This window comes from Anoplopoma fimbria, chromosome 11, assembly GCF_027596085.1.
Source record: "Anoplopoma fimbria isolate UVic2021 breed Golden Eagle Sablefish chromosome 11, Afim_UVic_2022, whole genome shotgun sequence".
In the NCBI taxonomy this organism is placed as follows: Eukaryota; Metazoa; Chordata; class Actinopteri; order Perciformes; family Anoplopomatidae; genus Anoplopoma; species Anoplopoma fimbria.
The window spans coordinates 1,492,992-1,509,477 of record NC_072459.1 but is presented as its reverse complement, the minus strand read 5'-3'; the positions used below and the strand labels follow the sequence as shown (position 1 = coordinate 1,509,477).

The following is a 16,486-nucleotide window of genomic DNA, read 5'->3' as shown; positions in this document are numbered from 1 at the left end:
AATGTGATAGCGCCTAAATTCCCTGCGCCCCTTGCAGAGCTCTGCAGCAGAAACTCAGTGACATGAGACAGCCGGCTAAAACTAATTTAGACTCTGGAGTTTCCCCAGAAGTGTCCCACTGACTCATACTTTGTACATGGTGGACTATTCATGCTGCTGAAAATAAAGAGACCTGAAGAGGATGGCAAAACAGCATTCATTCTGGATCTGAATATGTCCTGTCCAGACAGGTACATTTCAACAAAAAGGAATCCAGGGTAATAAGTGCTGCTCCAGGGGTGATGATTCTATGTGCTTGTTGATATCAGGTATCATTCAACAGGCGGTAATAAGTAGCATTAGCATATAAATACAGTTTTCTTTACTCAGCATGAAAATTCCTGCCGATTTTCTAAAGAGATTAAACTGTAGCTTAGCAGCAAAAGGAAACACGGCCCAGTGCTCTCCGACCTTTTCTCTTTCCACAGAAGGGGCTCAGATAAAGGGACAGAAGTAGAACAGAGCGGGCGCAGAAACGTCTTTAAAGGGAGTGCCACTTGACTGGCCACTTCCTTCTAACCCTAATTCTCCATTCTGTCATTGAAAAGCTATTTTTATAAGGGGCCACGGGAAGTCTGGGAGTTGACGAACCACGCACATACAGTACAGCACAGGGCTGAGAAATGACTACGACCTACGAGACGTAGCACATTGGACTACTGTGATCATTCACTCTTTCACACAGAGGAATAGACGAGGGGTAGGGCCTCTAACATTAAGTATCAGAGGTGACGATGATGGAGGTGGCCTTATTATGGAGTTTATTCTTTTTTTCATGCATGCTTTCAAGTCTCCCTCTCACCACAAACTGATAGCCGTCTCTGATGGCCAGGGGAATTCCTGGTAGAGTGATTTTTGAGACTAAAGGACTGAATCACATTGCCAGGGATTTCCAATGGCTGACAGGAAGAAAGCAACATCTTTTCTCAGAAACACCGAATCATTTGCTAACTCACACACAGCCACACCCCATGCATTTCTAATTTGCATATGCAAACACACCGGTCTAGCTCTCTGTCACGAACAGATGCTCGTCCGACCTGGCTGTGCGGCAGCAGGACTTAACCCACATGTGAGCAGTGAGTGTGTGCCATGTTCACAGTGGTTAAGTTCTGCCGCCACAGGGCTGCAGCCCTCGGGGGGGCGGGGAGTAAAGGTCAGGGAGGGGCCGGACTGCATCAAACCACCGCTCTTCACATCAACACCAGACTACAGACTGATAAAAGAAAATTGTTTCTCTATCTACGTGTCTTTATGAGCATCAATGAAAAGACTGTCACCTTCCTGAAATTGATATTTTGTTATGTTTTCATTTAATGCGTTATAGGTTTATGGCACTTTACTCAGAAGGTCATCTTGTTGCACCCTCTTCTTCTTCTACAATGGTTTGATGGCTGCTTATTAGCTCTTTATCTCAATGTGAACAACTCCTCATTTATTGCATGACAGTAGCGGATAAAAAACAACATGAATTTGAATTTTCTTTTGCAGATTTTCTGGAAATTTGGTTAGAATTGGGGCTAAATTTGGAAGGAAACTTGACTTTATAGTGCAGCTCAACTCAAGTTAACATGTGAACATTGTGTATCTAAACACACTTGCTTTTTAAATCAGTCTGTTCATAAAAGGGCCAAAAACATTGTGCTTCTCATTTGCTTAATTTGACTCTTAGATTTTTTTTGTGTCGGCCCACCAAAGCCAGACTCACAACCTAATCACCTCTGAGGAGAGAATGTGTTCGGTTCACGTATGAGCGGTGTGGTCAAGAGGGCTGTGCTGAACGGGAGCGGGTATCACTGTCCATAAGCTTCTGGTAAAAAGATCATAATCTGTTCAATTAGCTGAAATTGTGCAGCTTCAGTTTGTTCGTGTCTGCTAAATGTCAGCTGCCTCATTAGCGTCGAGGACTGCTCCTGTTCCTGTCGGGCGAGCAACATGTCAGCTTATGTCGTCATTTAATGTGCGTGTGTGTGTGTGTGTAACTTTATGTAAGTTCATATTGTGTTTGAGCTCCACCTGTTGATTTCTGCATGAGCATCAGTGTCTCTTTGTCTGTCTTTTCTATATATGTGTGTGTGCGTACGGTCACCTCTGTCTCCGCTGTCTCCTCCCCTCCCCCCTGCTGGGTCGGTCTCCTGTGCCTGCTGTGCTGATAATCAGTGTGTGACGTCGGCTGGCTCAGTTCAGCAGGAACAGGAGACTGGTCTCCTTTCCCCACACACACACACACACACACACACACACACACACACACACACGTTAACACCACTATAGGCCTGTGATATCGCTTTAACATCTGGATGTGTACGTGGATTTATTTCATAAATGTATTTTGAAATGACCAATGATTACGAAACATCGTTTTAGTTCCTGTTAAAGTCATTTGTCTCACTGAATTCCTGGTTGCAACATATTTTCCTCAACACAAACTCTTACATATTCTGTAATGAAACACTTCACTTGGATTTATGCCTGACCTCTTATTGCATTTACGGACCATTAATATCTTCAATTTCATGAAACCATATATGTTACTTTAATCAAAACTCAATGTGAAAGTGATGTTGAAATGCATAGCTTGCTTGTAATAAAATAAATATGTGATAAGGTCTGCTGCAACATTTTTATCAGTGTTTTTGTCTGTTGTTGTTACAATAGTTGTACAAAACTAAATACAAGAGGAACAAAACTTCTGTTTCTTCATATGTTCCTTTGCTTTTCAAACAAAATTATAAATAAACATGATGGCTGTTTGATATGGTGTGCATAAAGTTTGATTCAAATTAAACTTATTTGAAAAAGCAGTATCCTCTTTGTGTCTTGCATTTTTTCAAACATGTTTTCAATTAACAAACAAATCTTACAAACACAAACACAATATATATATATTGAAAAACAAATACTTTTCACCTGTAGCTTTCTCAAATGCTGGTTTTCATTCCAGACAGAGATTACACCAGCAAACGTCCTTCCTCCTATCAGCTCATGTTCATCAATTCAATAAGCTGAATTTAGTTTTTCGGCTGGAACAAAAGTCTGAATTCTCTCATGTCACCTGGATGCCCGTTCTTGACCTACATTTTCAATGTTAAAAATATAATTTCTCGGTGTGTTGCTTTTGTTTGGTCACAGTACAATTTTGCAACATTAACTTTTTACCCCTCATGAACTCTGCACAGTCCACTTTTACCACACATTTGCATAGCTGAAAATCTTTCAGAGATGACACAGATGGATAGAAAAACAAGAAAACCAACAGAAAAATATCAAGTTTCATGTTGCCAACGCACACTCATTCTAGTAAGTAAAATAATAAAACAACTTGCATTCATAAAACAAAAATATAAATCTATCTACCAAGATAATGCTTAAATTAAACATATAAAGATCCAGTTTAATTTTACCAATGGACACCTATTCTAGTGAATAAAATAGAAAATATATTCATATTACAAAAATATCTAAGAAAAAATATTTCTTTTTCCTACAAAAATGGTTCAATATAACATTAAATTCTAAATTTAATTAAAATCAATGTTTATTGCCTCATTATTGATATTGTGTGTGATATTTATTTTATGCATAGTGCCCTGAAGTTGAAAGGAATGCACCGGAGTGTCGCATGTGATGTGTCCATGTTATCATAACGCTTTACTCATTCATGGAAATCAGTATCTTGTTAATGTCAGGACATGTAAGAACATATTTTACATAATTACACATACTGAAAACCATATCAATCATTTCCTCTAAACAGAACAGAGATATGAAAATGATTCTATCTTTCTTTCATCTCTTCTGACGGAAGCTTTTTCTTTTAGCTGCAATATAAAATGATGCAACTTTTTACACTTTTTACACTGTTGTGCAGCTTTATACTGTCCTCACCCTACATGCATATAAACTCAGCTATAAGTCTGACTTCTCATTTTTTAAATAAAAAAAAAAAGCATAAATCTGCCTGCAATTTAAAATACATGACAAAGGAGCCTATAAATGTGTATAAATGTGTTTCTTAAAGCTCGTATTTGTGTCTTGTTTATTGAAAGTATGTGCCTGCAAATCAATGATAATGTGAATAACTTAGATACTGTATGAAAACCCCACATCCGTATTATTTTATGTAGTATTTTTTTATGTAATATTTTTTTATGTAATATTTTTTCTGTATCCAACATTAAATATAAGATAAATAGATGTGTATATAATAATATATATATAACAATGTGCCTGCAAATCACTGATAATGTGAATAATTAATTTTTTGGGATTACAGACATAAATTAGATACTGTATGAAAACCCCACATCCGTATTTTTTCATGTAGCATTTTTTTATGTAAAACATTTTTAATATTTTTATGTAATATTTTTTATGTAATATTTTTTATGTAATATTTTTTATGTAATAAATTTTTTAATTGTATCCAACGTTTAATACAAGATAAATAAATGTACAATATAAATAATATATAATAATATATATATATATATATATTAAATAAATAATATAATATATGTAATTAATATAAATTTTAGTAATCTCTACTGTATCTAACGTTAAATACAAGATAAATAGATGTGTATATAATAATATATATATATATAATTAAATAAATAATATAATATATATAATTAATATAAATGTAAATCAGTAATCTCTGCTGTATCTAACGTTGAATACAAGATAAATAGATGTGTACATAATAATATATATAATATATATATATATAATATATATATAATTAATATAAATGTCAGTAATCTCTACTGTATCTAACGTTAAATACAAGATAAATTGATGTATATATATATATAATATATATATATATATATATATATAATTAAATAAATAATATAATATATGTAATTAATATAAATGTTAGTAATCTCTACTGTATCTAACGTTAAATACAAGATAAATAGATGTGTATATAATAATATATATAATATATATAATTAAATAAATAATATAATATATATATAATTAAATAAATAATATAATATGTATAATATATATATATAATTAAATAAATAATATAATATATATAATTAATATAAATGTTAGTAATCTCTACTATATCTAACGTTAAATACAAGATAAATAGATGTGTATATAATAATATATAAAATATATATATATATATAATATATATATAATTAAATAAATAATATAATATATATAATTAATATAAATGTTAGTAATCTCTACTGTATCTAACGTTAAATTCAAGATAAACAGATGTGTATATAATAATATATATAATATATATATATATATATATATAATATATATATAAAATAAATAATATAATATATATAATTAATATAAATGTTAGTAATCTCTACTGTATCTAACGTTAAATACAAGATAAAATAGATATATGTATATAATATATAATATATATAAATAATATATATAATTAAATAAATATATATATAAATATATAATAAATAAATAATATAATATATATATAATAATAAATAATATAAATGTTATATAATAATATATATAAATACTAATATGTATCTAACGTTAAATACAAGATAAATTAATGTGTATATAATAATATATATATATATATATATATATAATATATATATAATTAAATAAATAATATAATATATATAATTAATATAAATGTTAGTAATCTCCACTGTATCTAACGTTAAATACAAGATAAACAGAACCACGTGGTTTATAAAGTGCGTTCACGTCACCGGACGTCCTCTTTGTTTACCGGTCACCATGGTGACCAGCGACAACGCGTTCGGGGTTAAACGACCAATTAGGGCCGCGAACAGATTCACCCGGATGTTTGTCCCCCACCCCTCCAGATGGGGGCGGTTGCCGCAGCAACGGCGACATGTGCGTCATCAGCCGGCTGCGTCACAGGAGGACGGTTTCAATGGCGACTTCCTGTTTCTGAGGAAACCGCCTCCTGTACATTTACTGCCCCGTTGTTTTACCTCCACGTCTCAATGTTTGCCCCCGTTACACCCACGCACTCACCTCACCTGCAGCTACCTCTGCACGTCGGCCAATGGGCTTCCGGGGTGGGCGTTCCCATGGTAACATAACAGGTAAACAGAGGAGGAGGAGGAGCCAAGGTGTAGGTTTGGTTTCACACAATGAAGTAGAAAAATAAAAGAATTACAACATTTATGAGCATTGTTTTGTTTTAATTATTAATTAAAACATTTATGAGTATTTTTCTTTATTTAATTATATTATTTATTTAATTATATATTTTTTGTTTTAATTATTAATTAAAACATTTATGAGCATTTTTTTGTTTTAATTATTGATTAAAACATTTATGAGCATTTCTTTGTTTTGATTATATTATTTATTTAATTATATATTTTTTGTTTAATTATTAATTAAAACATTTATGAGCATTTTTTTTATTTAATTACATTATTTATTTAATTATATATTTTTTGTTTTAATTATTAATTAAAACATTTATGAGCATTTTTTTGTTTTAATTATTAATTAAAACATTTATGAGCATTTTTTTTTTTTAATTATTAAAACATTTATTTATTTAAATTAAAACATTTATGATTTTTTTGTTTTAATTATTAATTAAAACATTTATGAGCATTTTTTTGTTTTAATTATTAATTAAAACATTTATGAGCATTTTTTTGTTTTAATTAAATTTATTAAAACAATTATTAATTAAAACATTTAAGAGCATTTTTTTGTTTTAATTATTAATTAAAACATTTATGAGCATTTTTTTTTTATTATTAATTAAAACATTTAATTAAAACATTTATGAGCATTTTTTCTTTTAATTATTAATTAAAACATTTATGAGCATTTTTTTGTTTTAATTATTAATTAAAACATTATATTTTTTTTGTTTTAATTATTAATTAAAACATTTATGAGCATTTTTTTGTTTTAATTATTAATTAAAACATTTATTATTAATTAAAACATTTTTTTTTTGTTTTTATTATTAATTAAAACATTAAAAAAAACATTTATGAGCATTTTTTTGTTTTAATTATTAATTAAAACATTTATGAGCATTTTTTTGTTTTAATTATTAATTAAAACATTTATGAGCATTTTTTTGTTTTAATTATTAATTAAAACATTTATGAGCATTTTTTTTTTTATATTATAATTAAAACATTTATTTGTTTTTTTTGTTTTAATTATTAATTAAAACATTTATGAGCATTTTTTTGTTTTATTAATTAAAACATTTATGAAATTTTTTTGTTTTAATTATTAATTAAAACATTTATTTAAAACATTTATGAGCATTTTTTTGTTTTAATTATTAATTAAAACATTTATTATATTTTTTTTGTTTTAATTATTAATTAAAACATTTATGAGCATTTTTTGTTTTATTTATTAATTAAAACATTTATGAGCATTTTTTTGTTTTTATTATTAATTAAAACATTTATGAGCATTTTTTTGTTTTAATTATTAATTAAAACATTTATAGCATTTTTTGTTTTAATTATTAATTAAAACATTTATGAGCATTGTTTTGTTTTTAATTATTAATTAAAACATTTATGAGCATTTTTTTGTTTTAATTATTAATTAAAACATTTATGAGCATTTTTTATTTTTAATTATTAATTAATTATTTTTATTCTTGGAGCACTAACACTTCTTCAAATAATTGTGTCCATGTTATGCTTTTATTAAAACAATTTAAATGCACTTTTTCTGTTACTGAACGGTTAATTCTTTGTTTGATTTTAGTTTTGTGAAATTATTTTAGACTGCTTTTTGTTCTTTTATGTTAAACTTTTTATGATAAAAGATAAAAACAATTGAATGCCTAATAAAAGCCGATAATCACTGCAGTTTACTTTGAGCGTATTTTTAAGAGAACATCAACCACGGAAATAAAGATTTCATTTATTTTTATATTTTTATTGCAGCTCCGGATCTGGATGGAATTATTTCAACGAGGCACACAGCCCCAACAAACTTGCCTTTGTCTTAAATCACGCTCTTATTCGCTTATTCACTATAATCACACAATCATAGTTTACGCAATAGTGAGCAGGAAATTCAGGTTTCATCCTGACTGATAGTTAAGAGTTCAACAATGGTACATTTCTTGGTTGAAAGCAGAGAGTCCATGTCATGGCCACGTGTTTTTTCATTCCTTTGCACTTCTTTTCTATGATCTGGAATATAGTGACTGGACATTATGACATCACCGGAAATAAGAATCTTGAAACAATATGAGCAGAAAAAGGTGTGCATGTCCCCACCTATCCTCAGTGGACATTACGGCCTTGCATACACACTTAAGTTTGATAGACATGCAAATGTGCAAAAATCTATCCATTGTGTATTTCCTTTCTAGTCCCTCCACCCGTCACAGATTCACCCCACCCTGCAGCTGTGCAGCAGGTCAGCGCCCTCTCTGTCTCTGCCTTTTTCTTTTTCTTCTCCTTCTTCCTCCCAATCTATCTCTATCCATAAAAGAAAAGCTGCCAATCTGGCTGGGAGAAAACATAATTGCCATTATAACTGCTGTGGTCCTGCTCATCACACAGTGTTCTGATTGTTCTGCAGAGGAGGAGGGGGCAAACACTGTCTGCTCTGTGCAGACGCCACACAATGTTATCATAGCGTGACTACAGCTCTCACACACACACACACACACACACACACACACACACACACACACACACACACACACACACACACACACACACACACACACACACACACACACACACACACACACACACACACACACACACACACACACACACACACTAAATCCTTTCAGCCCTCTCTGTATATTTCCATTTAGCAGAGAGCAAACATATGTTTCTATAGTGCTGAGAATCCATACATCATTGCCTTTTTTTTTTAAAGAAATCTGTCAAGCCCTGGGTAAACACAGCGCCACCGCCAATAGGAAATGATAGACGGACTGAATGGAAAAGCAGTTTGTACCAAGACAGGAACGCCCAAGTGTGTGTGTGTGTGTGTGTGTGTGTGTGTGTGTGTGTGTGTGTGTGTGTGTGTGTGTGTGTGTGTGTGTGTGTGTGTGTGTGTGTGTGTGTGTGTGTGTGTGACACATGGGGCTGTGGTTTTGGGAAGGTTGACCTTATCCCAGTTCCAATTCCACTTCTCTGTTTCCAAAGGAGAAAAGGTCACCATTCCCACAAAAACATTAAATAAAAAAAGGACACTTTAAACAACTTTATGAGAAACGTGAATATATTATAAACACATTTCACACAAAAGCTACCCACATTTCCATTCCAAATATAACTGGGTTGAAAATGTAACAGTGTGTAAAGGATATGGGAGCAGTGATTAGCCAGAGGAAACATCCACTCCCACAATAGCAGCCTGATGTATTGTGAGGGGAAATGGCGTCACCATTATACTACATTATGCATTTAGATTCTGCTGAAGAAAGCAGATAGAGCAGGAGCTGAGAGTCCCGTCTACTGAGAGAGCAATAACCGCACATGCAGCAGTGTTGATGCTCTTACAAGCCCCCTGGGGAGGGGGGGGTCTCACCAGACATCACTGAAGCAGCATTCGCCTCCATGTGGTTGTGTGGGTGAGCAACTCTGCCACCATCTTAACATGTGAATGAGATGCTTACAGCTTTGTTTTTCATCCCACTTTGTCAAACTTTTGCTCGAGCAACAGAGTTCTGTTCTTTTGTTTATTGAGAGGAGACATTTTAAAAAGGTTGGAGGCTGAAACAGAGTTTACAGAAGGATGTTTGAGTCTCTCCTTTACAAAGAAAACAGGTTGTAACTTTTAAGGCTTGTAAAATTGATAAATACACGCTCCACTTTATGTGTTCTGGCATGAAGTCTGCTTTTATGATGCCATTAATGTTTTGGTTTTGTTGTCAAAGAGTTGTTAAATGTGTGTAAATTATATGGTTTAGCATTGAGCTCACAGACTGCATTAAATTCAGAGGTATTCCGAATATTCTGCACCCTAAAATGTAACTAAAAACACCACCTTTAATAAACATGAGCTAATAAACATGTTGTTTAATGTATGCTTTTCCAAGGTCACCAAAGACTGAACATTAAATAATATTGTAAAAGGTAGAATATAAGGCAGAGCTGTTTTTTTGTAACTGCAATTCATTGAACAAGTGTACCTAATAAAGAGGTCAACAACAGCAACACGTTTCAGAGTTTGTATCCTCCAAATGCAGCCGAGTATCAAACTTACTTTGATAGTCAAAATATAATATTTCATTATAGATGTTCACTTATGTCTTGTGTGCTCTTGTGCGTTTTTTTTAATGTCCCTTTATACAACAAAGATCACAATCACAGTCATGTGAACATTAGTGTCACATGCTGAACCCCTTGTGGCTCTCTCACACAGACCTCCTACACAAAGACTGTTTGTAATAATAAGAAATAATTAATTTATGATGTATTATGTTGTACAGACACGTCTTCCATCCTGTGACAATAAGATAAAACTGAGAAGTAATAAGTTATATACATGTGTTGTGATGGTCTGCCATGCCACAGCTAGTCTGAAATAAACAGCTTTTAAATAAAATCCCCTGATGAGTGTGTGTCTATTCTCTCTCTCATACTCACACACACTCGGCTAAAACACGATGCATTCTACAGTCTCTTTGGTACATGCAATAGCATCTAAATAGAGAGAAAAGTAAATATCCTTATGGAAAGCATTACAACAGGAAACCCTCACCACCGACTCCCATTAAAAAAAGGTTTTCAATTGCAGAATTGGACGTAACGCTGCTTCCCAAAGTTGCTAAATCTTAATCATGTATTTTAAATATAAAGGTTTAGAAGATCGAACTTATATATCTGCTATCGGTCCAACAAGGGAAGAGCCAGAGGAACAAAGCAGGTTGTCTCTAACAGAGCATTTAACCGGGGGCAACCTTTTAATCGGTTTTCTTGCCGGCAGTCAGCTTGTCGGCGTGGAGAGCGAAGGTCTGGGCCACAATCAGAGGGAAGACTAACGAGGCATCCGCATACACCTGGGGACAAAGAGCGTAGCAGTTCTCTGTAATCTTGTGTTTGTTAAGCTTATTACACCAAACTGATTCCAGTCTCGTCTTTTCACATTTATGTATCGCTGCTTTGATGCCACACTATGCGCTTGGATTGAACACTTTGAAAACACTGCCACCTTGAGGCCAAACGTGTTAGAAACATCCTTTTTCTTTCCAGCTTCAAGGGTCCATCCAGTTAACTATTGCTCATCCTATTTACCTGGAAAATGGTTTCCGAGGAGGGAAAATGTCCCTTCTTAAAATGTATTCAAATAGAAAACAATGTCAAATTAAGGCCCCAAATAAAAAGCCTTCTGTCAGCTGCACGTTGTATCTGAATGGAGGTAAATGCCACTAGTCATTGATAGTCATCATAGATTCTATGCCTATTTTTAACGTGTGATATATGAACAGCTACTGACATATATCTGGACCAAACTGTGGTTTAGTAGAGTAGTTTTCAAATCAGTCACACTGGAAAAATGCTGTCAAGTATCACTGTGCGTTTTATAAGATTAGATACGATTTTTTAACTCAAAAATCAACAGTAAGCGTTAATGTTTGTGCTGTAACAAGGTGCTGCAAAAAGGCATGTTGGAAATATAACTTTAATAATAAGAGAAACATATCTGAGGATAAAATTGTAATAAATGGAACCTTATGTTGGTCTGATTAAGGCTTATATTCAGTGTATAAATATCGGTACCTTCACAGGTTTGGCATCTGTTTTAATCTTGCCCCAGGATATGGCCTCGTCAGGTCTGGCTCCAGAGTCGGAGCCGTCAAACTCCTGACCCGTGTTCACAAAAACCGCATGGTCAGCTCCATTCCTCTGCAAGGAGACAGAGGAGGGGCAGTTTTTCAGAACCAGGTTGAGTCCGTCTATAACCAAAGAGTACTATCCAACTTTAATAAATCTAGAGTAGACAACAATATTTTCCTAAACTGTATCGTAGTTTGGCAAAATTTCCCACAAAATGTCCACAGCCATCAGTAAAGGAAGAGGTATTACGATACTTTACTTGTGTAAAAATAGCAGTAGTTGGACGATGAACTCATTTTAACTCCTACTGTTACTTACGGTTAGTTTTAATCTGTAAGAATGCATCTTATCTTATAAACACAGGATATAAATGATCATGTAAAATCGTAATGTGGAAAGTAATTATAAAGATCATTATTATTTATTTGAAATAGTTAATAATACAGTATTTGAATCTGAACTGTAGTCGAATAGAAGTATGAAGGAGCATTAAATGGAAATAGTATAAAAAAGTTCCTCAAAATTATTTTATACATTTATTGCAGAATTGTAAATAAAAGCTGATGTCATGATGAGTACTAGTAAGAATGAAATAAAGATCAGGTAGTTACCATAAGATTAGCATTGCATATGTGGTGTTTGATCAGCCCTCCGCCCAGGATGATCATCCCCGTCCTTTTGGCAAACACCGCCTGGCTGTTTATCCTACGAATATCTGGAATAAAGTCCACATTCATGATCTGACCAACGGATATCACAGAGACAGATGTGGTGAATCATGTTCTGCAGCAGCGGTCCTGCTTTTACCTTCCACTATGTCCAAGACCAGGCCGGGGTTCTTAAAGGAGTGGAAGTAGAGCATGTCACCCAGAGAGCCGTCCGTCAGAGCAGGACTGAACACTGGAATGTTATTCTGAAACAAAAAAAGAATAAAGCACATTTAATGACATTTAACACACTGTACGTACAAACTCAACAGAGTCGGGGAAGCTGGAAGATGTGAGCAAAAGGTCCAATTAACAGTTTCATGATGGTTTTATAGTGAAATGATGAGCAACATTTAAAACAATGACATTTTGTGTCATGACTTTTGGGGTCCCTTATGATATAATACATTACTAATGTAAACAAGCATTCACCTTTGAGAGGTCGAAAGACTAGAAAAGCACTATAAAAGTACAGCCGACTTACCTTGTAGGCCCAGTAGTAGACAGAATCAGTATTATTGATCTCCTTGCCAAGCCGATGGATCATTTTGGAGGGAGTCCAACGGGTGCCCTGCAATAAGAAATGTAAAATGTTACGTGATAAAAGCAGAGTTTGCATCATCCACAACTTTGTGGAAAACATGTTTTATGTGAGAACATCAGACTAACAAGTACTGCTAATTCATACAACTGTGTAATAGACAATCAATATGCTGATAAGTAATGCTCCTAATTCTTAGGATGGGTCAGAATTTCATGTATATCTGAATGTATATGACATGTGTTTATGTTTATAAAAAGTAGGGCTTCCCCCTCTTAGTCGACTAATCCGTCGTTTTTCCTTTCTTATGAAACTAATGAGCACATCTAATAAACACAACATTTAAAGCAGTGCTTTTGTGTGATTCTTTGTAAAGAAAGTTTAGAGATCGGTCAATTAAATCAGCTAATCAATTAGTTGACAAAACCGTACAAATGTTGGTCGTCTAAGAATTCCTTTGATCGAAGACGGCCCCACTCATATGAGACACTCACCTCTGTGTTCTGCTCCAACAACATCTGGTCTAGGATGGGTACCACCCAGTCTTCAAACTTACAGTAGTTGTCATTTGGCACCAACAGATTCCCTATTCTACATCCAGCAAGCACAGAGGAGGAGTGAGAGAGGAAGAGATTAACAATTGGACCATTTAAATGAATCTAAACGTTCTAAATCACATCCTTATTTTGACTTTAAGTACGTACTGTTGCATGCAGTATGCATTCATTCAGGACATACTACTTTGTCATAATATTGCACTTTGAACATCGTCACTTTTATTCATATATCTGCTGCGCTAAGGATTATGGGTCTGAAAAAAACAGAAAAACATGCTGGCTTGCATATTAAAAATTGCGACTGGATGCAGTAGGACATCCTGGTATTTTTGGAATTCTGCATTTGACATACTATATATTTTTCTGGCATACTAAATACGTTGGTAGTATGGGTTTGTTTACGTCGATGATGATCGGTGCTCCTACATAGTCAAAGTTAGTGGACAATGTTTCACTGATATAAAATTGTCGTTGTTAAGATGCCAGACATTTTATCGGACCAAAAAATTCACTAATGTTTCTGTTGCTACTGTAAACATTCCTCCTGATGGAAATTCAAAATAATGCAGGATTGCACCACTGTTTTGTTTTTGTTTTTTTGTCATGTTTTTTCTTTTGTTTCATCAGCAGGCCTGTGTTGCAGAATGACAATAAATGATCCTTAAACAGCATCACTCTGAGGATGTGAATGTGAGAGGAGCATTGAATCAGAAGTTGCCAACCTGTTGATGCCCCTCAGGCGGAGCTCCTTTCCAGACAAACTGAACTCTCCCAAGTATGTGTGAGCCAGACACTTGATTAGATCCTCCTCGATGCCTCCAGCTGTGCTCACAATCACGTCCACCTAAGACAGAAGACAACACAGACTCTGATACACCAGTCTCCCTGTTGAAGTGGTTGATGGGATGTAACTAGATTTATTTGTACCATTTTGTGCTCCACAAGGTAGCGGATGCTCTCTCTGACTCCGGAGCTGATGAGGTTTGAGGTGTAACCCAAGAAGATGGTGCAGCCCGACTTGCGTTGTTCATCCGACTCTTTCCACTCTTTCCCTTCATCCTCCTCCACCGGCTCCAGACGCTTCTCTATCTGTGGGTGTGGAGTCAGTAGACAACAATGTTCAGCATTATTAATGATCATAGACTGATCATAGGCTACTGAATATGTAGAATGTATCATCAGGGTCAGCAGCTCCTCTCACCATGAGGTTGATCTCCTGGATAGCCAAACCCAAGCTGCTGGCCTGGAAGCCCGTGGTGATGTAGGACTTCAGCACAGCCTGCAGATCTACACCCTGGTTGAAGTCGTAGCCTCTGATCTTCGGCATGTCCTCCGGGAGGTCGCAACTTGGCTTGAGGACGGCCTCCATGGCAACAGAAGGCGCATGGTCTGCCATCTTTACTGCGAAAGCAAAATAAACATGATAGTTATGTGGTTATCATAACAAATGCCTAGAAGAGCCGTGAGCAAGTAAGAATGGATGAAATCAGTCTGCTTTGACTGATACAGAAGAACTGAGCCCCGACTGAGCTTCCAAGCTGCCTGAGCGACATGTACCAGATGTTTGAACATCTGGGGGAAAAGGGAAATTATTAATACATCATAAAACATTTTCACAAAATATCCTGAATGAGGAGCTTCGATCGGGCTCTAATCAATAAAGAGGATTTAGAGAAGCATGCAGTGTGTTTTAATGGATCAGGTTTGATTTTACAGCTGGAACACGTCCATCAAAATCCAGTTATGTCAGTCTGAGTTTATCTTTGAGGTTTATTGTCAGTCTGAGTTTATCTTTGAGGTTTATAATGTCAGTCTGAGTTTATCTTTGAGGTTTATCTTTCAGTCTGAGTTTATCTTTGAGGTTTATCTTTCAGTCTGAGTTTATCTTTCCATGCAGATGCAGGTTGGTGAGCACTTACCTGACACAAACATTTCTTTTAAGCAGAGTTTGCAGAAGTTAAACTGAGGTTTAAGAAAACTAATCACTTTGTTCAATAGATTTCATTTGAAATAAGCTTAAAATATATATTTTTATTTTACTATATTAACATACAATAACCAGTAATGTCAAGCTGGAAACACATTTTCATATTATTCCATGCAAAGGTCTGAGAAACTGAACCCTCATTAACCCTCCATTCAGGCATGTGGAGTGTTGTGAGCTAGCATTGGAGCTAACTGCTAGCTGCTGTCTTTATACATATAAACATCTATATAATGAATATAAGTGCATATAAACCTGCAGAGACGTGTGGTGCTGAGGGTGGCAGTGAGTTAGTCTGCTGTCCCCGGACAGAAGAAGGACGTGAGGACTTCCTGTCAACAACACATGCGCCTGCTCTGCTAAAAACATCTCACTACGGAGAGCGCGAAGGGACAAACGGGACCAAACTGCATTTCTGCACAATTCCCAAATAGTCAAACTTTACACATTCTATTTTTACTCATAAACAGTTTGTGTTTTCTTCTAATTATTGTATTGATTTAATTTAGTAGTTTATTTATTAAACATTTAAATTATAATTTGACTTTTTTTTTTTACCTTTTTACTTGAATAAAACCTTTTATTACAACTATTGACTTACTCCATTAAAGGTGAATGCATTTCTATATTTCAACTTAGTTTTTACTTTTTATATGGAGTAAATGATTGTAGTTAACATTTTAACATTTTAACTAACTGTACTTTTGCTCTGGTTTATGCTTTTAGATGCTTGTTTAAGAAAGGAGATGCACTTATGACTTCTGGTGACTAGTCGTTCTCTTGAATACCTATGTTGAATACACTTATTGTAAGTCGCTAAATGACTGTAATGTAATGTAATGTAGTTTATATATCCTTTATAGATATAG

The 16,486-nt window shown here is 34.2% G+C and overlaps 1 protein-coding gene across 1 annotated transcript; it reads right to left on the bottom strand.

Annotated features, from left to right (window-relative positions):
• Positions 1-9,133: 9,133 nt before the first annotated feature.
• dhps (deoxyhypusine synthase) lies at positions 9,134-15,979 on the bottom strand. The gene is made up of 10 exons (XM_054607674.1): positions 15,873-15,979; positions 14,835-15,034; positions 14,561-14,722; positions 14,356-14,477; positions 13,571-13,667; positions 13,020-13,106; positions 12,636-12,741; positions 12,440-12,543; positions 11,772-11,897; positions 9,134-11,050 (listed from the first exon to the last, which is right to left on the bottom strand). Exons 2-10 carry the CDS (start codon positions 15,027-15,029, stop codon positions 10,955-10,957), a joined length of 1,095 nt encoding a protein of 364 aa, XP_054463649.1. The 5' UTR covers positions 15,030-15,034; positions 15,873-15,979; the 3' UTR covers positions 9,134-10,954.
• Positions 15,980-16,486: the final 507 nt, after the last annotated feature.